General features: G+C 38.4%; 1 protein-coding gene across 2 annotated transcripts; it reads left to right on the top strand.

Annotated features, from left to right (window-relative positions):
* Positions 1-1356: 1356 nt before the first annotated feature.
* On the top strand, positions 1357-22614 carry LOC139719400 (non-selective voltage-gated ion channel VDAC2-like). 2 transcript variants are annotated; one of them, XM_071630820.1, is made up of 9 exons: positions 1357-1405; positions 6984-7078; positions 7744-7793; positions 12121-12205; positions 14063-14183; positions 15673-15783; positions 16655-16771; positions 17488-17696; positions 20851-22614. In XM_071630820.1, the coding sequence occupies exons 2-9, from the start codon at positions 7012-7014 to the stop codon at positions 20940-20942; spliced, it is 852 nt and encodes a 283-aa protein (XP_071486921.1). In that variant the 5' UTR covers positions 1357-1405; positions 6984-7011; the 3' UTR covers positions 20943-22614. The 2 variants fall into 2 exon arrangements, with proteins under 2 accessions (XP_071486921.1, XP_071486922.1); XM_071630821.1 differs by having other exon boundaries at positions 1395-1414.
* The last annotated feature ends 1152 nt before the right edge of the window (positions 22615-23766 follow it).

Here is a 23766-nt window from a genome sequence, read left to right as displayed (position 1 = left end):
CAAATGTCTGTCCAAAAAAATCTCGTAAACATTTAGTGTCAAAACGCACCCCCCTTGAAAAAAAGCTGGTGACGCCCCTGAAAGCTATTGATTGATTGCGTATATGATGTAATATTCATGGTAAAGCGCATGAATATCATGTTGCAGAATATAGCACATATATCTCCATTGGCACTACTTCAATATCATATCAATCTCTTGTTCGTTCACATGATGCTATGTAGACCAATCTCTGAACAGAATTTTGTTGATGAAGGAGATGATAATTATCGTTTTCATAATAAGTATTGTCAGAATACTGTATAGACAAAACAATTAATTGTCATCAGTCACTTATGCTATCATTTTTAGTATAGATACTGTCTGTACAGGGCTGCTTGGAATTACAGCAAGTCTTTAAAATGATATTGTAGGCCTCAACATTGTCTTGCTTATTCATTATTCCTTGTCAGATTCCTTGTCACAATTTATAGGGCCTTATAATGATCGAGCAATATTCTTCTTTTTGCAAAAGGATCATTAGTGTGTTATTTTTCATTTTCAAGTCTTTTAGTGTTTTATGTTCGAAAAAAAAAATTATGCCAATATGCATTCTTTGACTTGATGAATAACTTTAAAAAGGGATTTTATTTTTTTACTTATTTGTATTTCATGTAAAGATTCTTAGATTGTTTGTTTATTTGTTTGTTTTAAGAAGGGCTGGGTGTTATTCTCTTGTGATAGAGTGAACCAAACTGTTATATTCGTTTTTAGAGATTTTCTACAATTAGGCCCAACCCATAAAATAATACTACTAGTAGTTGCCCTGCTGAATCTCTGTTTTATGATGCTGTTCGAAGGGCGAGTGCCTGTTGCATAACTTCATGACGTACAGAAATGGGCGTGGTTAAAGAACGAGTCGCTCGCTGATGAGTGCGCAACCATATCCGTTGCATGCTTTCAGTACAGGTACTGAGGTCGGTCGCGTGTATGCCCTCGCACTGGGCCCGAGAAACCCGTCCAAATACCTCGCAAGTTTGACCCGAGCAACTGTATCCGGTAACCTGCCCATTTTCTTTGCCCTTCCACTCTGCACATACTGCTGTGCAGCACACGCGGCATCTACACAAAGCAGCGCAGGTAGTAAGTATTCACCGCTCGTTGTACGCACGCATTTCCATTCACTTTATGGCGATCGAACCAGTCCTTGCATTCGTAAACATGTGATTGTCTATGGTAGTGCGTGTGCTCCATATCCACGCTACCTCAATAGGACCCTGGGCAGCAATATAATACGTGAATTTACCGTCGTCGCGTCGGCGGCCATTTAAACGCGTGCGCACTATTTTTTACCATAGGAATACACGTTACTGAGCATACGCGCACGTTGAACAGCTTCGACATTACCGGCGTTTAGGCTCAAGTGGTAAGAAAGGTCTGAGTATTATTTTGTCGTATTTGCCGCATTTCAAGCAATGATTGAAACTGGATGTTTGTTCTATGGTTATCTAGGCTTTTATTTCGTTACGCCCCCACTTAATACGACGTTTAAATCTGGTGTATCGGGAATAATAACTTCTAATTTCGTTTGTCCTGGTGCGTAATCTGCATCAGCAGATGAACATGTGAGTGCTTGCTGGGTTGAGGATGGAGCACTTCCGTTCATTGCGTGCATGTACATTTACACGTAGCCCCAGTTGTGCATGCAATTACTAGTTGAAAACTTACTGATCATTAAGGTTAGACGTTGTACTAGTATCTGAGTATGATGACCCGTGATTAGTACAGTAGTATCATGAAAATTTTCACTTGGATTCTCTGAATTTAGCCTAGTGTAACAGCTAGACTGTAGTTTGAGCGCTAGACTAGGTTTAGTGTACCGCGTACTAAAAATAGCCTTCATCCTTAGAAAATCAAATTTTCTCCGAACCATGAAATGAGATCAATTATCCGTAGATTGATATGTAACATACACATAAACAGTGTTTAAATCAGTCCATCTTTTCATTTTCTTGGAAAAATCTCGCATTTTAATAACTTTTCGCGTACACGTAGGCCTGTCGTAGCGGTGGCTTCGATTCGCCCATCATATTCATAAGTAGAGAGATCGCTAGCGCCGAGCCAGCGCGCGGCCGACGTGCGGGGTCCGCGGGCAGTCGTAAATCACACAACACCTGTAGCGACTCCCGTGGGAGCAACCGCGAAGCTCTCCACGGGCTGCGCGATCGGGCAGCCAATTTCACTGAAACAGGCATTGCAAGGTCCATTTCGTGTACCGTTCTTACCACATGGGCTTACTTGGGGTCGATAAATCTTCCTTTCAAAAAATCAGAAAACCCTTCAATTTTGAAAAAAGTTAAGTTTCGACACTGCCATATTTTGCGTAATGTGGATTAAGTACAAAATACACCAAGGTCACGACAAATAAGTGCGAAATTTCGACTTGGCGTGCTAACAGATCGTCCTCCTCGGGCTACCTTAGCGGTTCGTAGCAGACTCAAACCAACATACAAGGAAGGCAAAAGTAGTTCAGGTTTGTGATTCGAACATGTCGTTTGACATAGGGCCGTATTACTTTTGAAAAGAATGATATCGATGCACCCTGTCATAACTGCTACAGCTAGCAATCATCGCGAAGAGTTGAGCACTGCGTGTGAAGAAAACGATGTACTTGCGCGAGAGCGCCATCTAGTGCTCAATGACGCTAGCTAACTAAAATTTTAAAAATGTTGCACCACCACGTCAATTGATTTTCAAACTTGCTCACTCTGAACAAACAACCAAGAAAAAATATTGGTATTGACTAGGGTTCTATTTTTAATTTGCTTCTGTCAGCGACTCAGATCTTTTAGATCAAGACTAAATCTATTTGCTGTTTTGACACTTTCCCACATGTTGGAATAACTCGACCGCAGCAGCTCTTGCTGGACACGAGCAGACATTAGGCCCACGCCACGGTATGAAATAAGTTCACACTTCAGCGCAGCGCAACGATCAGTTGTCTTTTTAAATCTTACTTTTAATAGGGGTTCTAGTCTGAATATTGCTATTATTGCACCCTGTACTGTAGCGATCATGGAAAGATTTTCTAGAGGTTCTATGTGTTCACGTATCTTCAAAAAGACAAACTTCTTTTTTCCCTTTCTGTCAGCATGTATGGTGAAGGGGATTAGATCTCGCGGAGGGACTTGATAAGTTGATGGTCGCGCATAGCGAAACTGCGTATAGCAAGCAATATTACGCGTGGGACTAAGCACAAAATTTGCCAGTACGCCCATGGAATAAACATACTTTACAACCGCTACACATGAGAAGGAAGCAGGTCAGAAATTTGGATTTCGAACATATTTTTCACTAAATTTCCAAGTTTTTACCTTGTAATTTACCTACCTTAGCTTAAAATCTGTTTTAAGGATGTTGTAGCTTAGACGTGTCGTCTCGCTTGTCTCGTTCGTAGCCGATAGAATTCATAATTTGTTCGATCGATCGTTTACGTATCGCGTGACGTCATCATACATGAGAACAATGTACTGTATGCTGCCAGCTGCGCGACCTTTATATACCCCGAGAAATTGAACGCAGAAATTCAAGTCCGACATACAAACGGCGACAGCGCACTACTCCGTCATCGTATTATCAGGAGATTTTGGGAGGTGATTTTTCTGCATTTTAGTGATATTTATTGAGAAATTCAGGTACGATTGTGGAGTAATTCTATTTTTAAGAGCATCACAAACTTTCATGCGCGATATCTAGACCCCTCAACCATACAACACTGTAGGTCTAATTACCAAGGCCTGGCTTGTGGGAGCGGTTGATTGGGATTTGGGTGTAGGTTATTAAAGTGGTGTTGTGTGTGTTTGTGAATGTGAGGGTGTGTTTGAATGAAATAAGAATGTGAAAATGGTGGTTTAAGACAATTCCAAAAGCAAAGTTGACTTTAAATAGAGATAGGGGATGAGTGAGACTTACTGAGAGGACAGGAAAAGGGTGAAGGAAAATTAATAATAAAGAAATACAGTACAAGGCAGACCTGGGAAAAAAATATGACAAAGTTTGAAAAATAGATGATAGACGTAATATTTAAAAAAAGGGGAAAAAAGAGAATTACATTGTGAGGGAAAGATAGGGTTGGAAAAAAGGGAACAAAAAAAGAAAGGGGAACGGAAAGGAAATTTTTGAACTACACTTTGTAGAATGGAACGGAGAAGAATCAAAACTGAAAGGAAAGATATGGAAAAAATATACCGATTGAAAAGGAAATTCAAAGATATGAAAGAAAGGTTGAGGGAGGGAAAAAGAAACAAAGTGGCAGGCAGAAAATAAGATTTGATAAGGAATCATAAAAGTTAAATGGAAAAAAGAAAAGACTAATACAAAGGAAAGGGAAAAGATAGGGATACAGTGTACTTGAAAATGCAAGGAAAAGGAGAGAAAATAAAAATAAAAGGGGGTTCACACATACACAGTAACCAACAACCTTCAAACCCTGTGTAGACAACCACTATCGCTAGACTTGGCTGAGGGACAGGGAGGGTGGTGAGGGGTTGAATTTTCAAAGACACCAGTCCACAGAAGAATCTGCCGTGATCGCTCCATTCAGATCAAACAACTGACTATTATTGCATGCACTGATGGTATTCGTACTATACCGATTGCTTGTTTGCTGAGGTGCAGTTCAAGTGATGGAGTTATTCCAACACTTGAAAAAGTGTCAAAACGTAACTTGTACCAGACACTCAGATGGAATTATCTTAGGTTATAGAATATTTAGGGTGAGTTCATGCATGTTAAGAAATCATTTGATGAGGTGATGCAAAAGTACACTAGTGCCATAGTTTGAGATTACAACAAAATTTATTCCAAATGTCGTGAAATGCCACAGTAGAGATTGATCGCTTAGACCAAAGAGACCCATACAAGTAGGCTGCCACTTGCTACTCTAGCTAGGAAAATCTATCTGTTCGGAGGAGTTTTTAAACATTTTTAACTTTGATGGTTCTGTGAAGAGATAGATGAAAGCATGTCATAGTCATAAACGCAGTTGTGGGGGGATGCTTAGGACTCTAACCACTGTCCCTTTGTGGATGTGCTGGGTGAGGTAAGGCTTATTTCACCCTCCTTGATTACAGATACACTTGTTGTATGTCTACTTTACAATCCTAGATCAACAAGTGTAAACTATAGTGCCCTCAGCTGTTTGAAATATTGAAGATTTTGGTGGAATTTGACTGGAATTTTTATGGAAAAAGAAACAGCTACCAGCTCGTCTGCACACTGATAATGTGCTAATAGTTCACCGATAACTGCACATTTGCGAATGTGTCTGCTATCCAATCAGATTTGTTTCCTTGGGTATGCATCCCCCTACAGTATTGGGTATGAGAGCCTTCAGTTTGTACAGGAGAGTGATGCCTTGAAGCCAGACGTTGTCTCTGTGGAGCATATCCCTGGCGATAGATGTAGACTGATCTTTCAGTCTAACTGTGTTGATAAAAACAAGAAGTTCTCAAAGTTTTGCCAGTGTCACTGCAAACTTCTCGCTAAACTTTGTGAGAAACTTCTCACTCAAACTAGGAACATTTCCTGATCCTTGCAGATCTTCTGGAAACATGAATAGTCTGAATGCTTGCTTCTGAAACTTTGCAAAGTCTTGTCTTCTGACTAGCTACATTGTACCAGTCTTCTTCCTCTTGTGTGCGATGCATCTGAAGCACATGCTCATTTGGATGTACAGTTTTGTTTGGTGACTGAGTGAACTCCTGATGTATTTACATGCACAGTGTATATGGCTGAGTGCATCAGTGCCGTAATAACTGGATCTACAACTGTGTGTCATACTCTGCCAATGAAGCCAGAATTTATGATGCCTGATGTTCTATGACAATGTCTAGCTAGTCTGGATGACCTGTTGGCTATCCATGGCTTATGGGGCAGTGTGCAATCGTGATCTTGGAATGACATTGTTATTGTACATCATTGTTATTGTACATGTACATCATATGTAATAACGTGTTTGAAAATGGTATTCTAACACAAAGCTTCTCTATTATCTCACTACAGTCTTTACATTTGCCGTAAAGTTGAGTTGTTGTCCCAAATATATTTGAAGGGGAAAAAAATGTCATTTATATGTTGCCAATGTAGGATTATAGTGCCATTGTGGAATTGTTGAAATTGTATCAATATCATTTCCATTCCAAAGATGTTTGCTCTTTTAGCTCAATGCAGATACATTTTGCATGTAAAGAAATACAGTAGTTCGACAAGAAACATGCTCAGTGATGCAATACAGCCAAAGTTGATGCAATAATGAGTTCTGCCAGCTAATAAGTACATGTAGCTATACCATGTACGCTGTACATGTAGGATTACAGTAGCATTGTTGAGAAGATGACTGAAAAATGTGAGAATACCATTGACTGGGTAACCTAAAATAAATGGACATTGTGATGTCATTACTATGCATGGCCCCCAGACCACAGGATTGCCAATATGTCTAGGTAGCCGTATAGATTTTATTGATGAAATTTTGAATTAATTTCATTTCCATACCAAAGCCATTTGCCCTTTTGGTTCGACGCAGATACATTTTCCATAAAGCAATACAAGGTGTAGTTCAACAAAAAGCTTTCTCAACGATGCAATACAGCCAAACTTGATGCAACGATGAGGTCTACCAGCCAATAAGCAGCCATACCATTCCAATTTTCTCATTTTAATCAATTCATTGTGTATAGTGCTCTTTTTTTTTTAATGGTCAGAGATTTAGCAATCATGATGATTGGACTTTTACAGTTTACTTGTATACAGCTTACTCTATGTTTGGTGAAATCTGTAAAAGATACTATGTACAAGTGGAACGAGTGTTCGTGATACAATCAACAACATTAGTGGCAAAATGCAGATTGTAGTCGATTGCTCAAATGTTGGCATAAACTCATGTCAAAGGAAAATCTGCAGGTATAATTCAATGGCTCTGTTGTTGCATGATTCTCTTGCAGCTCCAGCACCCAACACTTAACATTCAAAATGGCAGTCCCACCCTCATACTCTGACCTTGGAAAGGCAGCCAGGGACATCTTTGGGAAGGGATTTGGTAAGTAGCTTTTTGTGTACAGTGTAAGTGAAGATTGCAATTCTGAGTACCATATGCCTGAACTTGAAAACAAGAATGATAAGTGGATGATCAAGATGCTACCTGTTGGCACTAAGTAATGGAAAGGTTGACTCCTGTAGAAATGTAAACTTTCTCACCATAAAATTTACATGCTGGGCCAATTGAGTAAAGATTTTGGTACAGTTTCACAGTAATATTATTTCTTGATATCTCTCCCGGTTATTGTGGGTCACTTTCTTATAAAAGTGGAACATGTCATTTGCACAATTTCCATATGAAAAGGAAAATATCCACAGCAGTCTCTTGAAGGGGTTCAGTTCATTATAGGGTACATTATGTGTAATATATATTTAGTAATTGTGTGATAACAAAACATCTGAGTTGAAATGCCTTCATCACTGTGTCATGCAACATAATACCGAAGTAGAATTATGCAAGTACAGTGTAGTGGAGTAGAATGTGCCCTGATGTAAACAAGGTTATAAACGATGGACCATTGGCCATAAGTACTGATGCCAGATAAAAGGTTGTCAGGTAATACATTATTTTAACTTGTGTGTGGGTGTTATTGTTTTTTTTTGTGTGTGTGTGGTTTTGTTCTTTATTAATTTGCTTCAAATTCTGTCATGTCCTTTGTATTTCAGGCTTTGGGTTCGTGAAGCTGGATGCAAAGACAACTACAAGTAACAATGTTGTAAGTGGAAATTTGCAGATTTTCTCCCATTTTTAATGTTTTAATCACAAGTAAATCAAATATTGCCCATTATCTTGAATCCGTATCATTCTGTGGGTGTGTGCTGTTTCAAGTGAGTTACAGATCTTACTCATTAAGAGGAAAGAGAGACAGAGAGGGAGGAAGTTGTAATCTTGTGTTGTAAATAATTAGGCTTTCACCCGTCTTTCAGAGAGGGATCAGTTGTGGAGCTCCAGTTTCTAAATTGACTTAAAGGATAGATCACACAGAACTGTGGTGTGTGATATACTATATGTGATATGTACAGATTGTTCTGCATTTTGTTACACATTGTTAATCCATTAATATACAAGTGTAGATTTAGATTTATTTTTTTTTTTCCCCTAAGAGTTGCTAGTACATCATTATGTTGAGTTGTATATGGGCAAGTCCAAGATAACACGCGCGTTACGTATGGGACATTCAGAGACTTTTATGACCTGAAAAATAGTGTTAATGGCTTTTGATCATATTAAACTTTATCATGGTGATTGGTATCTAGGAGAAGTATAATCATGCAAAAAATGGAGAAAAATGACCTTCACAATTATATTCTAGAAGAGAAAATATGTGCCGTTACGTATGGGACCAGAAAAATTTTGTTTTTTTGAACATCTTTTTCAACCTCAAAACTCTCTGAAAGTATTTCATTCTACAACTTGTAACTCACTGTGATGAAAGTCACAACACTCAAGATTATCACAAGTAAGTTTCGTGTCATTAGGCAAAAAGCTCTAATTACAGGTTCTACTTAAAGACAGACATGACGTGTTACGTATGGGACAGTTACGTATGGGACAGTTTGTCCCCCATTCATTTAGTGTGTGAAGAACCATGTTTATGGGTATTTTGCATAATTATTGAAGTAAAATCAGTTGAAACTACTCAAATACTGATCCAGATTGTCAAGGAAACAATATTCCCCAAATATTCACCATCCTAATCATATTCAATCATATTTTTATATTTTTATGACCAACCTGAGTATGCATGCCCTATGTCCCCCATTCGTTTAGTGTGTATAGAGACATGTTTATGAGTATTTTGCAAAGTAATTTTGCAAAATACCAATAGACAAATTTTTGCATAATTATTGAAATTGAATCAGTTGAAACTACTCAAATACTGATCCAGATTGACAAGGGAACAATATTCCCCATAATCATATTTAATCATATTCTATATTTTTATGACCAACCTGAGTATGTACACACGCGATGTATGCCCTATTTTTATCAGGATAGTTACTACTGAAAAATTGAATAGTTTAAAGTGTTTACTTCCATTTATGAAGGGCAGTTTGCCATTTCGTTTCAATAAAAAACAACTTGACACAAGAAATATTAATTTTTATAAATAAGCAATACCTGCTGCGTGGAACCCCAGTGATTGAGTAGATATATGATGTCTGTCTAGCAGGTCAGGTCATTGATTCGAGTCACACCTCAGTATGTATACCCATGAATTTTGTCGTGGCTATTATTGAAACCTGAATAAGGACAATTTGTGTATCACTTGCAATAAAAAAAAAAATCATTTTACTTTATATATTTTTTTTTAATATTTATATCACAACCATTTCAAATTGGATCTCCATCACTAAACTTTGAATTCCTTTAGTCTTAGGATTGTATGCTCTTTGGTAATTCATATAATTGGTTTCCAATCATCTCATTAAATGTTGAAAACTGAATCCCCATTTCTGCAAAAAACTATACCATCCCTTTAATGCTGATTTTTCATTGTGTATTTTGCCATTTTCCCCTCCCCCTTTCTGAAACTTGTTCAGTCAAGTACATGTATTGTTTAAAGTGTCTATAACTCAAAAAGTAGCTACAATGTTGGGATGCTTTCTTCAGGATGATTGACCATTTGTGTACTGAGAGACCTTCCCAGCTAGCTACATGCATTCACATGCATTATGTATGAGGATGTCCCATACGTAACGCATTTGTCCCATACGTAACATTATTTCAATGCCTAATAAAAAATATTCCTTTTACTGTTTTTTCTTTTTTCTATGGTATTTAATTTCTCTAAACAATAAATTAGAACTTTACAAAAGGGCATTAATATAACCTTAGCAATTTCAGAAAAAACCTAAAAAAATGACCTCAATTTGTTACGTATGGGACATCTCATGATAGGACACGAGCTAATTTGCATAATCATTTGCATAATCCCTAAATTTTCATACCAAGTTAAACTATTTGATGAACTTCTTATGTCCACATATTAATCAAATATCATTTGCTTTCCTTTGAATTAATATGAATTTTTATAAATGTCCCATACGTAACGCTGTGTTTCACATTTATGCAAATGAAGCCCTTGAAATTTGCATAAATTTACGTAATATAATTTTTTCCTCCATTGAAATCAAAACTTCAACTCATAAGCTTCAAAACAATACCAAACATGTCAATATTGAGCAAAGATGAAATTTTGCCTTCTGAGGGGACCTTATCTTGGACTTGCCCATATCCGATATTATTGGCTGAAATGCTACTTTCTTGTGTTGGAAAATACAATTCATGATAACTTATTGACTAGAAAAGCACTTTGAGAGTGCAGACCTCTGCCAAGCCAGCAACTCATTTCCACCCATACAGGCATGCAATTTCCCAATATACTTGAACTAAGCCTTTTGTTTACGTCATCAGCTTTCAGCTGCCCGGTGCCTTGCTTGAGCAAAGCATGTGCTTTAGTGTGCATATGTACAGTAAACCTCCAGTATGTGCTGCTTGAACTCCCAAGCTCATAGACCTTATATGGCAAAAGATAAAAAATCCTCCAAAAATCCATTAAAAAATCCTTGATCACTACCAAAATTTAACCAACCCCGATGATCACTTAATCTCCTCCTTCCTTGGCGAAGATGATAAATTTTGCTAAAGTTCGGACATCATGAAAGCCAAAATACAACGTATTTAAGTATGTGGCAGAAAAGTGTGACAGTGATTAATAGTGGACAATTTTCAGATAATGAACTCGAGTCATCTTGTTTGAAGATATTGTGCATGTGTGTGTGTGTGTCTGTGTAGTGGCCACTTTCACTGTGATTGTGTACGAAGATATCCATGCCGTTAATGTTCTCATGCTTCAAAAGAACAGCATACCTATTTAGATTGGGTCAATGTATTACAGTGCACTCCCGTTATAACAAACAAGGTTATAACGAAATTCCGCTTACAACGAAGTAAAAATTCAGGCTACAATATTACCTGCTCTATGTTCGGGTATAACAAAATTTCAATACAACAAAAGAAAACTACTGGTCCAGAGGACTTGGTTATAATGGGAGTCCACTGTATGTTTGTATTATATACAACTGTACAGTGCATGTACAATTGTATTTACAATTGTATGTCACAAATAAAACCTCTTTGACATTGTGAAATTTTGGGGCTAATTTCTGTGCAGGATCCTCGTATAAATATTTGTGAAAGACTTGTGTAGATTTTTAAATAGTAAGAAATCAAAGACTATGAGCATGCATTGCTGTTTTTATCTGCAAAAGGATAGTGTCATTTGACAGTGTGTAATGAAGAGGTGATAATTAAGTGCAGTGCATGGTGTTTTCCAAGTTAGTTGAAACCTGACCCTACATGTATGCTGACCATTGTGTACTCTTGCCCTGCTATGAGTCAAGCATTTTCTGTTATGCAGTAACCAGATGTGATCAGATGATCTACTAATGCAAGAGCAAGAGTTCAAATTGTAAAGATCCTGCTAGAAATAATTAGTGGACTTCAGAGGTAATTTAAGGCATTGTCCGTAGTGATGCCTGCTGATCTCTCAAGGTAAGGGAGGAGGAGGGGTTCAGGCTGCATTTCCTGTAAAATGCTTGTGAGGTGATGTAGTGGTGGATGCATTAGTCAGGTCTTGACATTAGCAATGGGCCAGGGGCCAGGCACCACTAGAAATTGATGTCGGGTCACAAAATTTCCAAAAAGGCCATCTTTTGGTGGTCTGATCAGGTAGTACACATTCAAGGTGAATTTGTCCATTTCCTTCTATTTTAGGCCACCAAAATTTCAGATTCAAATACATGTATACCTGACCTGGCTACCAAAGTAAGAAAAAAAAAGTTAGTGTCAAGCCCTCCATTAGCTGATGTGTATTAGGATTTATTTGTGATGGTACTAATTTTTGTGATGGTACTAATTTTTGTGATGAGATAGTATATCTTGTTTATTGTGAATGATAGTTCTAGGAACCAAGATGCTACAATAGAGTGAAAAAAAAAAGAAATTTGCACATTCTTTGTTCTGTGATCTTATTATAGGGGTTCACTGTGTCATCAGCATCAAATAATGACACTGGTAAAGTCGATGCCAGTCTGGAAACCAAGTATTCATGGAAGGAGTACGGTAAGTGCTTGCCCGGATTGCATGTGATAATATCATCATTGTGTGTTGTGTGAAAAAAGAATGGTTTAGTTCATGCCTATTACTGCTGCTAGCAGTCTTATTCAGAATAGGGACTCTGGCTTTGATAACAGAATTCTCAAATTAACAAGATTCAAACTGATAATGCAATTATTGGTTCTTGTGGTGCGCATTTTCGCTGTCAGCTTTTTGAAACCTAAACTAAAACAGGCCACGAAGCATGGTAAATCTGTTGAGTTTTTGTAGATTTTGTGTACCGTATTCACCGGCAAAAAGGCCGCAGCACCGTATAAGCCGCACCACCAATTTGGGCAAAGCCAAAAAAAAAAAAAAAGTCACTAACAAACTAGGGTGAAAACCCGATGCTGGAAGACGAACGATGAAGACACTTTACGGTAAAAATGCTTACACAGAAACAAATGAGTGGGTGCCATACAAAGTATGATGTTCTCTCACACATGTAGATAATCTACATCGTTCAATCAAAAAACTCAACAAATACTCGAACAAAAACTCACCTCCAAATTGTTGCCAACGAGGTAATAACTTAACAAAAATGAACAAAACACTCTCAGAAGTACGATTATATTCTGAAAATAAAGAGATATAATGATACAAAAGCAAAAGAGAGAAAAATGAGAGAAATTGATGGGAAACCTAGAGAACTTACGCCACACTCACTAACGTAATTCGACACAGGTAAACATATTGTTATGCACTCTCTGAGGATCTAGGAGATCGATATCATGATACCGCGCATAAGAAATCGCTGCAGTTGCTGGGGCAACAAAGATATATGCGCGCTGTAAATAAAGCACCCCACAAAATTCGTCGGGTTTGGCGGGGATGGGTTGCCCATTCATAACAATACGTGTTGTGAGCGGAGCATTCATCATTTGTGCACCCACGCTTGCCGCGCTCTGCCGTACGTTGAATAGCACTATTGTGTTCATTGTGCGAGTGGAGTCATGTAGACAGGTTCGTGACAGGTCATTCTCATTGATTGACAAACACTCATTAGCTCTACGCTTTGAGCTTAAGTTTTATTTTTGCCTCATTAAAATTTCATAGAAACGACAAAGAGGACATGCTGGGATGAGGAAAGTCAAGTTGCGAAACAAACACGGAATGCAACTTTGCTTGTAAGATTTATATACCGGTATTCATCGGAGGATGGTTGCCTCTTTAGTAGTTGCCTATTGTGTAGTCCCATACATGCATAAATGTGCTAGTTTTGACTCCTGATTTGCCAGGTTGCAGAGACCAATTTTGGTTTTGCCGCTGGAAAGGCCACATCCCGACTTTTCATTTTTATTTTTCTGAAAAATACTGCGACGTATACGCCGGCGAATACGGTATCCTTACAAACATATCTCTCATTACCTGAACCAGACATGTTATTTTTAGCTTATGCAGAGGGCACTTTGAAATGCAAAAGCATGATGAGACAGAAACTTGAAAGCCTCCCTGATTCTGTAGAATGCTCTTGAAAACTTCAGTATCTCTTTATGTCCTGACAAGAGAATGCCAAAGTCTTCCAGGGGGGCATTTCATGAAGCGTTTTGTCAGATATTTCGTCTGACAAAATGTTAAAAGCTACTGAAATCCTTTCATCTGATTGGCTGAGAGCAAATTTGTCCGACAAGTTGTCGGACAAAAATGCTTCATGAAATGCCCCCCTGATTTGGGAATTTTCATTTGCTCATTACGATGCATGTAACACACAAGTATCTCCCTGATTGCTTTGTGGAACTTTCCTGCTCTCAACTGTAAGAATGTTGGCAGTCTTGTAAAAGAGAAATATTCTTGAGGTATACCTCATTTTTCAATGCCTATCAGGTCTCTCCTTCAAGGAGAAGTGGAACACAGAAAACACTCTGTCAACAGAAGTCACTATTGAGGACCAGATTGCGCAAGGCATGAAAGTCACACTCGACACAAGTTTCTCTCCTCAGACAGGGTATGTATTGTGGTAGATATCACAAGAAGAAATGTCAGATGCTGTCATATGGGAGATAGTACATGTACCTGTAGGTTTAATTCCAGTGAAAATGGCAATAGTTTGCACTCTCTGTAGGGCTGTTACCTCAATTCATTTTGTTTGAAGTAAACCGTAATAAAATTCATTATGGCCATTTCCTCTCAACAACTTGCTGGTACTTCTTTATCTGTTGCTTTGTTGAAATTGGGCTCAAGAGAACATATGCCTGGTACTGTAAGTAAGAATACGTTCTTCTTGTGTCTAGATACATTGTATATGCAAATTGTGTTGTGTCAAGATATAATTCGTAAAGTGTCTAGTTGCCCAGGGAAGTCGTATTATGTAACCTCATACAGCTGCATGTTATTGGCCTGTTCTGAAAGTCATGCAAATAACTTCAGCACATGTCTCAGCATGCATTCCAACATTGCCACCTATTGACAATGTTGCTCATAAGTATTGGTACATGACTGGAGACAATGGGTTGGCAGTAAACAGCGGAGACATTGACAACCATACCTATTTCTATTCCTTTCTTATTTTGGAGTCACTAGTTATGTTCTTGTAACCCACGATACAAAGGTTCTCATCACTGGAAAGAGTTTCAACTGCTGTTAGTAAACCGTGTGATACATTTGTCACTACCTGACTGTCATTTTAATTTGATATTTATGAACATTGTTCAGCAACATTAGATTACAAAACTTGGAAATTGTGTATTTAACTTCATTTCTAGGAAGCTTTTAGTGTACATATTATTTTTTTTCTTTTCAAACCTAAATTAATGTGAGCAACTGGGAAGACACAGTCATATGATGTCAATGTATTTAACAATTGCTCTCATAGGAAATTGTTCCTCTTATAAAATCTGTAGGGTTGATTTTTTTTTTCCAGGGTTGTATCAATTGGAAAGAAGTGAAAATCTGGTACAGAGATGATGGCAGATATCTCTGATATTAACTCCAGTCAACTCAGCTCCTGTATAATGGGTATAGACAGATGACCAATACCTTGTCAGTTCGGATTTTGCATAATAGTGAGGGGGGGGGGGGGGGGGGGGGGGTAATCAGCAATAATCCTAAAGTAAAACAATGAAGTAAAAATATTTGTTTAAAAAGGACAAGGCAGTTTCTAGAGGACATTGAGCTGTGAAAGTTGATCAGGTACTGTATACGCCCTACACAGTGTATTTAGCGAGTCTAAATTTTCGCGAATCGGAACTTCCCGACGATTTCGCAAGTGTTTAAATTTGCGATTGTGGAGTCCTGTACTGAATGGAGAAATGTATATGCATACGTCACATTCATAGCTTGATCAGAGTCAATATTTTCGCGTGTCTTTAATTTTGTGAATAGCACCTGACTCACAAAATTCACGAAAATAAAAACCTTGCGAAATATTCGGCATATACAGTAGTCTGTTATCCCATGTTACATGTGATGATGTTCCTTCCTTTCTGCATCTATAGCAAGAAGAGTGGGCAGATCAAGACAGGCTACAAGAGGGACTACGTCAATGTCACAACAGATGTTGACTTTGACTTCGCTGGACCAACTGTGCATAGTACCGGTGTCATTGGGTTGGTATTATTGAGTTGTTTTGTTTGACATCTTTTTTACTAAAAAAAAAAGCCTGATTTCAGCCATTGACCGCACGATCGCAACGAAAATCAGCACACTGTGACGTAATCTAAAAAACCACAGATTTTATTTTTCAAAAAATTATCATTGATTTCAAATTATGCTGATTTATGCATAATGTATGATTAAAATCTAGACTCTTTGCTACAAATCACTAAATAAAGGTTCAAACAAGCACATTTTTTTTTGTGTAGATATTCTTTCTAGTATCCTTAGCTAAAGTAAGTGAAAAAAAATTGTTTTATTGTTTTTTTTAATTTCTTACGCGTTACCTTGTTTTTCGACTTTTTCTCTTTCTTTTCTTTTTTTGTCCATGACTTTGTTGCAAGCATGAAAATATGTTACTAATTGATTGTAATCAATAAAACCAAAAAATAATCTTGCTTCTAAGAAGTTTGACTGTAAGCTCAATTTGCATTGAAAGTGTACATTCATGTTTTTGAGCATTTTTTGGTCTGACGTGCGTGTACATATTTATGCATAACTTCGGAACTGCGTGTCTGGATGTCACGAATTTGGCGTCAAAAGATGCAGGAGACTTGAAAGAAAAACTGTAAAATACTATGTCGAGATATGACTGATAGATTCAGATATTTTGCATATTAGGTTTGATGGTAACTGTAAACTGCAATGGCATAATTTATGTCTGTATATTGTTTTATATCATAATGTTATTGCAGCTTTAAATAACAGGTCTTAATAAACTTGCTGATATTAAGATTGATTTAAGGACTATGTTTAGATTTGTGACCTAATACATTTTCTCTTGCAGGGGTGCAATGGTAACAATTGTTATGTTTGCAATTGCAGGTACGAAGGATGGCTCGCTGGTTTCCAGGTTTCTTTTGACACAGCTGAGTCAAAGCTAAAGAAGAGCAACTTTGCCCTGGGATACAAGACTGGTGACTTCCAACTTCACACTGCTGTGTACGTAAATCAAACTCTCCACCACTCCACCCACCCCCACCTAAAAGAGAGAGGAATACATTGTACTCCCGTTATAATGAACACGGTTATAATGAAATTCCGGTTGCAATGAAATAAAGATTCAGACCGTATCATTATCCGCTCTTTGTTTTTTATTGTTTATTTGTTCAGTTATAACAAAATTTCAATATAATGAAAGCAGACTGCTGGTCCCAAGGACTTCATTGTGACGGGAGTCCACCGTATGAATATTAATAAAAACAGGAAATGTACTCCCTCTCGGTCTCTGCTCATGAAGTATATTGAGGAAGATAGTATTTTAGTAGTTCAGATGATGAAGTGATGATTTTACAGTTTATTCCATCCACAAGTGACTCAATACCAAATTTCTTCATGGATTCTTTGTGAGGTAGTCAAGATCTTAGCCCATGACGTCTCATTTCTCTTCAACTTCAGATATGAATCTGTCTCACTTGTCTCGTCTCTTATGACAACTAATTCCAGTTATTAATTTGAAAATTATGTCTGCAAGATTGAACATGGTTGACATTTTGGTTGTCTGTGACATAGGCAGATAAGTCGTGTCAGTGTGATATTTCTTTTCATTTCACTGACAATATATTACTTTCCATAGATAAACACTATGCTATAAGCTTTAGATTGAAGAACACCACTGAGTTTGTCTCACATTCTGTGTATGCCCTTTACTCCTGTAGGAATGATGGGGCAGACTTCAGTGGTTCCATCTACCAGAAGGTCAATGACGGCCTTGAGACTGCCATCAATGTCGGCTGGAATTCCACTACCAACACCACCCGCTTTGCCCTGGGGGCAAAGTATGTCCTTGATGCTGATGCATACATCAATGCCAAGGTCAGCAACACCAGCCAGGTCGGGCTCGGATACACACAAACCCTCAGGCCAGGTGAGTCATGGCCCAAACCCAGCGACTCTATTGTGAAGGCTGCATCTGAACAGTTGCTCCTGTCACCATTAGTAATGATTGATGTTCCTAATGTGTATAACATTAGTAGAGCACTGGTACCAGAAAGTAGCGTTAATGTCAGTTATGAGATGATCATACAGAGGAAAGGCAGTAATGTCTTCATGTAATGAGCTCTTTTTGTTGCAGACTTGATTCTGATATAGCATTACTTCAAAGCTTTCCATTTGGTTTGTACTTCATTCTTTTTTTCTTTTCTTTTTTTTTTTTTTTTTGAAAAGAAATGTAGAGTTTAGGCATAGGGTATGTGTGGAACATCTCATAGGCAAAAAGTTTCGTGTAAGTTACTGTTCTACATAAAATGTGCAGTCTCTGGCTACAAGCATCGTGATTTATGGGGAGAGTTGTGATGATAGGTTCATGAGCGTAGGAGGTGTGCATTTCATGAGCCACTTTTTATGTGGCTCAGAAAGGAGAGGAAGGAAATGAACTGCAACACTATATGTGACCCTGCACCACAAAACAAACAAAAAGTCGCCAGACATGGATTTTTAGTTAGGGACAGATTCTGAATGTGAAAGAGCAGAGTGTAAGCTTTAAAATGATGTATAACTCAATTCAAATGGACTCCCCTAACCTATCTAAATACTAGAGAGAAAGCACACACTCTGGAAAAGTGGGGACTGAGAAAAGAGGCTCTGACGTACAGGGTCTATTCAAGCCCTTAATTAGGGTGTCGGATCGTGCGCTGCCAACATTACCGCGAATGTGCACCCTATCTCATGACACGCAACTCCCATAGGGCGCGATGGAAATGCGCGTAGTGCCGATTTTAACATGAAATTTTGAGCCGGATTTTGCCTTTATCGTCTTTTCCCCATGGCAAGCTGCCAAAAAATCTTAACAAATTTGGTATCATATGAAAGAAGAAGTTGGTCTCCATCTTCTATTAGAGCGCTGGTAAATATTTTCGACTAAAAGTTGATGAAAACAGCGTTAGAATCACATATGTCCTTGTATCTCAGCGTCTGCTTCGATAATCGAACCAATATGCGGCATGTGAGTAGTTTAGGATATGCGGAATCCGATGGTGAGGTTAGTTTTTCGCTAGCTCCACGTCTTGGGGTGGGGATATTGCTTTGAAAAGACCCCTTGCAATAATTTTTTGGTCTCAGCGAACGTGTCAGGCGTGGCTTCGTATGCAACAACCATAGTAACGTCCGTGCAAATATGCTGATACATAATAACTTATATAAATGTAACACGCATTCGCCGCCACATGGCGCGGAGCTTGATCGTGTGTGCATGCAGCTAGCTCGCTGTGTATGTGTATGTGTGTGTGTCTACCGTAGTAAGGTAGCTAGCTCGCTGTGTGTGTGAGTGTCTACATACGAGCAGGGAGGTGAAAGAGAGATCCACCTCCCTGATACGAGTACGTGCGCACCCGTGCCACTGAAGACAGAGCTGTCGCTCCGCTTGCGATAGTTCTAGAACACTGAATTCTTTGAGGTTTACGACTCCCTAGCATTCACAATGTGCATGTTTGGATAGAGGTAATGGAAACACTTACGCTCGTAAACCACCTGGCACATCAGTTTCAACGGACAAAAAAGTACTATTACTGCCAGATTGGTAACGATCATATAGGCCTACAATGCATGAGTTAGGCATACAAACAAATGAACACGTAGAGTCATTGCTATTTATTGTAATACTTCAATAGAAAACTGCACTCAGATGCAAGAGTTGCAGTCTTTTGCGCGAACTTATGTGCATAGCAGATAGGCCTGGGCTACACAACGCATCACGCAAGCTGATTGTGAAGCGGTGGAAGGTACAAATACCAATTTTTACGACTGAACTTCCAATCGACAAAAAGGGCAAGCAAAAAATTTCGGAAGCTAGACTCTTTAGCCATGAATGTATGCACGAATGGTGGTAATGTGCCACCAATTCGAAGGCTCTAGCCTTTACATTTTCACACGAACTGCCAGCATAGATCTGCTCTGACATATCGACGTGTATGTATGTGGTCGTCACACACACTGTAGCGTAGCATGTGTGTGTGCGTGTGTAGCTGGTACACACACTCAAAGCATGCTCGCTCGTCCTCCGATGTTTCCGTATCACAATGCATGCTACATTCATTCACTACGCTGAGCGCACCGCGTACCGCACCAGGGCTTGCAATGTTGGGATTGTGTAGTAGAGTGGACACGTACGTACGTACAGCGTGTATACACACAGCGCACGCAAAGTATGACGACACGAGGGGGAGTGGCTTCTGCTCTGGTTACGTGTTTTAGCAAACCGCTGTACGCTCATTAACCAGTCGCTGGAGATCCGCACGCGAGTGCTACTTATCAGCGTTGTTTGCAAACATGATTTGGACATGTTTTCGTGCGTGCTCGTCAAAAAAAGGTGTAATATTGCAGTGATTTGAAAGTTTAATTTCTTGAGATAGAACGATAATTTCGCCACGAAATTTGAAATATATATTACTGACATAATTCTCTTTCATATGAAATAGTTAATAATACACCTTTTATAGAATTTCAAAAGTTGCAAAAATGCTCCAGACTCCCTACCTTAATCCTTACCAAGCCGTGCTAGCTGGGGGGCGAAAGGGACAAAACACAGGATGTAAACCACCAGAGCAACAACAATGAAGGGATTATCAGATTAAGCTGAAATTGACTGTGTTCTATCAACACATTAAGTTCACGATTAATACCAACTTTCAAAGCAGTAGCTCTATCCTTTCACAAGTTATTAGACTTGAAAGTAAAGAGAGTGCAAAAGATTTGAAGAAATGAAAAGGGGTCTCTAAGACATACCTGATCATTCTACTCTCCCCCAAAAAAGGGTTGTATAAAAATTGCTGAAAACACACTTTCGCATTCATGTTATGAGCCTAAACTAAAGAATAGTGTAGAAGAAGGATAGCTCTTTCAGAAAATATGAAAAACTCAAAATTGACTTGGTTGACCCATTTGACCTTTTTTGAGTTCTCACGTAAAATCAATGGGTGCGACTTTTTGTTCTTTTTGTGATCCACTGTCACATATGATGTCTGTTATCTCTGCATCTGAGCAGACTTTTCCTTAACTGGTCATTGTGTACTTACGTTTGGCAGGAGTGAAGCTGACCCTGTCATCCCTGATCGATGGGAAGAGCCTGAACCAAGGCGGACACAAACTTGGCTTGGGACTGGACCTGGAGGCTTAATGCTAGGTCGCTACTCCACCGCTACTAGCACTCTACCTACCAGAAGAGAGTATTTGTATCTACGAAGATGTTTAGGGAAATCTTATCCAAATTTCCTCCTCAATGGAACAAGCAGGAATGGTTGATATTTTACTTGGACAACTAGGAAGGGAAAGGTTTGGATGCAATCTACAGACGTATGTGTGTGTGTGTTTTTCTTGCTCCTTGAAAGATGTGATTTCATCAAGTAAAGTAGTACATGTGTATTTGAATTCATTCTTTCCCCTTTTACTGGCCATCTAATTAATTAGGTACCAGAACCCACAGCAAATGTCAGCTGTTTTAATAGTTTCAACATACATGCAATACCTCATGCTACAGTAGGGGTGAAGGGTAGATATAATGCTTCTTGCAATGGCAGTGTCGTCTAAATGTGTCTGGACTTTTTCGTCCAGAAAGTGCTGTCAGCTCTGAAAAGTCATTATATTTGTTCCAAATAAAGAATTGTGATTGCTTGTCTCCTAAATGTGCTTTTGTATATTTAGGATTAATCCTATTACAGAGCAATTTGATCCATATGTTGACTAGCTCAGCTGTCGGGGTGTAATCTATATCTTGGTGAAGTATTTACCCTAAAAAGAAAGTATATATATTGTTAACAAAGTTGTAGAATGTTAGCATCATTTTGTGTGAATGGTGTTGGTAGCTCATGTAGTAATTGGCTTCGAGAATAACTTTTTTATGTATCATAGAGTGATTCTTTTGTGATATTCAGGTCTGTTGGTGTGATGTACTTCTTCAATATGAACCATTCACTTTCAGGAGTTTGCTCTGGCATAAACTACGAAAAAACACAGAAGAAAGATTTCAGGCAGTAAGCATGAACCTATCCAGGACTTATTGGCATGACTAGCTACAGTTGCTATGACTGATCATGCCACATGGTTGTATATTGGCTAATCTAACCTGCTTCTGTTGGGGTGGCTACAACAGTCCATTGATTTCCTGGAACATATTTGTGTGTATGCGACACTATTTACATGAGAAAAATGTACAAGTAATATAGCAAAATAACTGACTGACTTATTGACTTTTCATGGAATAAAGTCTATGATTAATTCAGTCACAAATTTTCTCTCTTGCTGTGAGTGTTTTTGTGCTGGAGAGTAGCATGTATTTAGACACAGTCAATTTCATTACGTACCATAACAGAATTTGTGTACAGGCTTCAGTGTTGCTGCCTTTGTAGGCAAATGCTCATAGCTACCATTATGTTTCACGTATATGGCATTTGTCACATAATTTATATCTGCTTGTGACTGAATACCAGTAGATTTGATAATGAGAGATGGAAGCACTCCCTGAATGTCCTCTAAAGGATAATTAAAATGCCAGCCAGCCGTCCTGGACTAAAAAATCTGAAAGCCGTAAAACTCCATGCTGTGCTATGGGCATGAAAAGAATACTGTCACATTAGGCGTATTCACATCAGCCCGATGTTTTGAAATAGCACGCTATTTTCTGACTTGGGAAATTGGAAAATATCTCGAGCTTGGATTTTTATCAGGCTGACGTGAAAATGCCTATTTAGACCACTGAAGATATGTTTGAACCCCAATTCAGTGTTTAAAGTGTAATTAAACACAATTTTCTAATTGGCTTTAATAGCAAGTGTGAAATCAGCCAGAGAGAATGGTAGAGGTTTTGTGAAGTCAATTTGTGTTTTGCATGGAAGAACAACATGAATGCATGCATGGAAGGAAGATGTGGGCGGGAGAACAACAAAATCCAAGATAGGAAGTGAGAGAGTTATAATGTTTCACATGTTTTACACATGGTGATATTGGTCGCAACATGATTCGGTGTTACACTTTCAGTTACTTTAAAACGAGGAATTTTCGTGTGCATTTTAATTTCTCGAATTTCGTGAGTGCCAAGATTCGCGAAATTAAAATGCACGCGAAAGTCCTTGTGTACACTATACGCATTGAACGCCAGTGGCATTTCGCGAAAATTTCATGCCACGAAAAAGGCTGTCGGCTCCTATTCGCGAAAAATTCATGCCGCGAATATATCATGTTTTACAGTATACCATGTATGTACATGTATATATCTGTCGCACGATTCACAAGGGAAGGCTTGTTCTTAACCCTATTCCCACCGGGGGTGGGGGCATTTTGGCCCCCCCCCCCCTTGACGTTTCGCGTGATTATTCCGCAACGCGCGATGCTCTCGCATCGACATTTTATGACTTTTTTCTTTCAAGTATCGCGCATCTTTTGAGACCAAATTTGTTGCTCCCAGGCATACCGTTCTGAAGCCACAAAAACATGATTTTGTGTACAAAGCCAATGTAAATTGTGTTTTTGCAATTAATTCATATAAAGATAAATATTTTTACTTCCAATGGCTGATAATGACTTATTTTAGCCTGACTATGCTTTAAACAGTTTCTGCGACAAATTTTAACGAAAAAAAACAAAAACAAAAAGTATAAAACAAAGAAATACATAAGAAATTTAATAAACAATAAAATACATAAGAATTGATTATGAAGCCAAACTTTTGCTTTGATATTGTTGTTGAGGATATTGAAAAGAATATGTTCACCAAAACTTAGAAGTCCTGGATCTTTATTTTTTTATTTATAGGCAAAAAAATATTTTTGCATAAATTAATGTAAAATACATGAATTAAAATTTGGAAAATCTAAACAGTCTTGTAGATTACATTGGCCTCTACCTTAGTGCAAATTTTTGCGAGGATTGCGCGATCCACGACTGAGATCCGAAGGGGGGGCCAAAAAGGCCCCGCGGTGGTTTCGAGTCCCTCAAAAACCCGATGG

The sequence above is a fragment of the Diadema antillarum genome, unplaced genomic scaffold (assembly GCF_040938485.1).
Source record: "Diadema antillarum isolate AM-2024a unplaced genomic scaffold, OU_Dant_1.0 scf00000110, whole genome shotgun sequence".
Classification (NCBI taxonomy): Eukaryota; Metazoa; Echinodermata; class Echinoidea; order Diadematoida; family Diadematidae; genus Diadema; species Diadema antillarum.
This window is presented reverse-complemented; position numbering and strand designations above follow the sequence as displayed.

Coding starts and splice junctions, on each gene's coding strand:
- LOC139719400 (XM_071630820.1), top strand. CDS start 7,012: ATGGCAGTCCCACCCTCATACTCTGACCTTGGAAAGGCAGCCAGGGAC. Junction 7,794..12,120: donor CAACTACAAGTAACAATGTT/GTAAGTGGAAAT, acceptor ATCTTATTATAG/GGGTTCACTGTGTCATCAGC. Junction 15,784..16,654: donor CATAGTACCGGTGTCATTGG/GTTGGTATTATT, acceptor TTGCAATTGCAG/GTACGAAGGATGGCTCGCTG.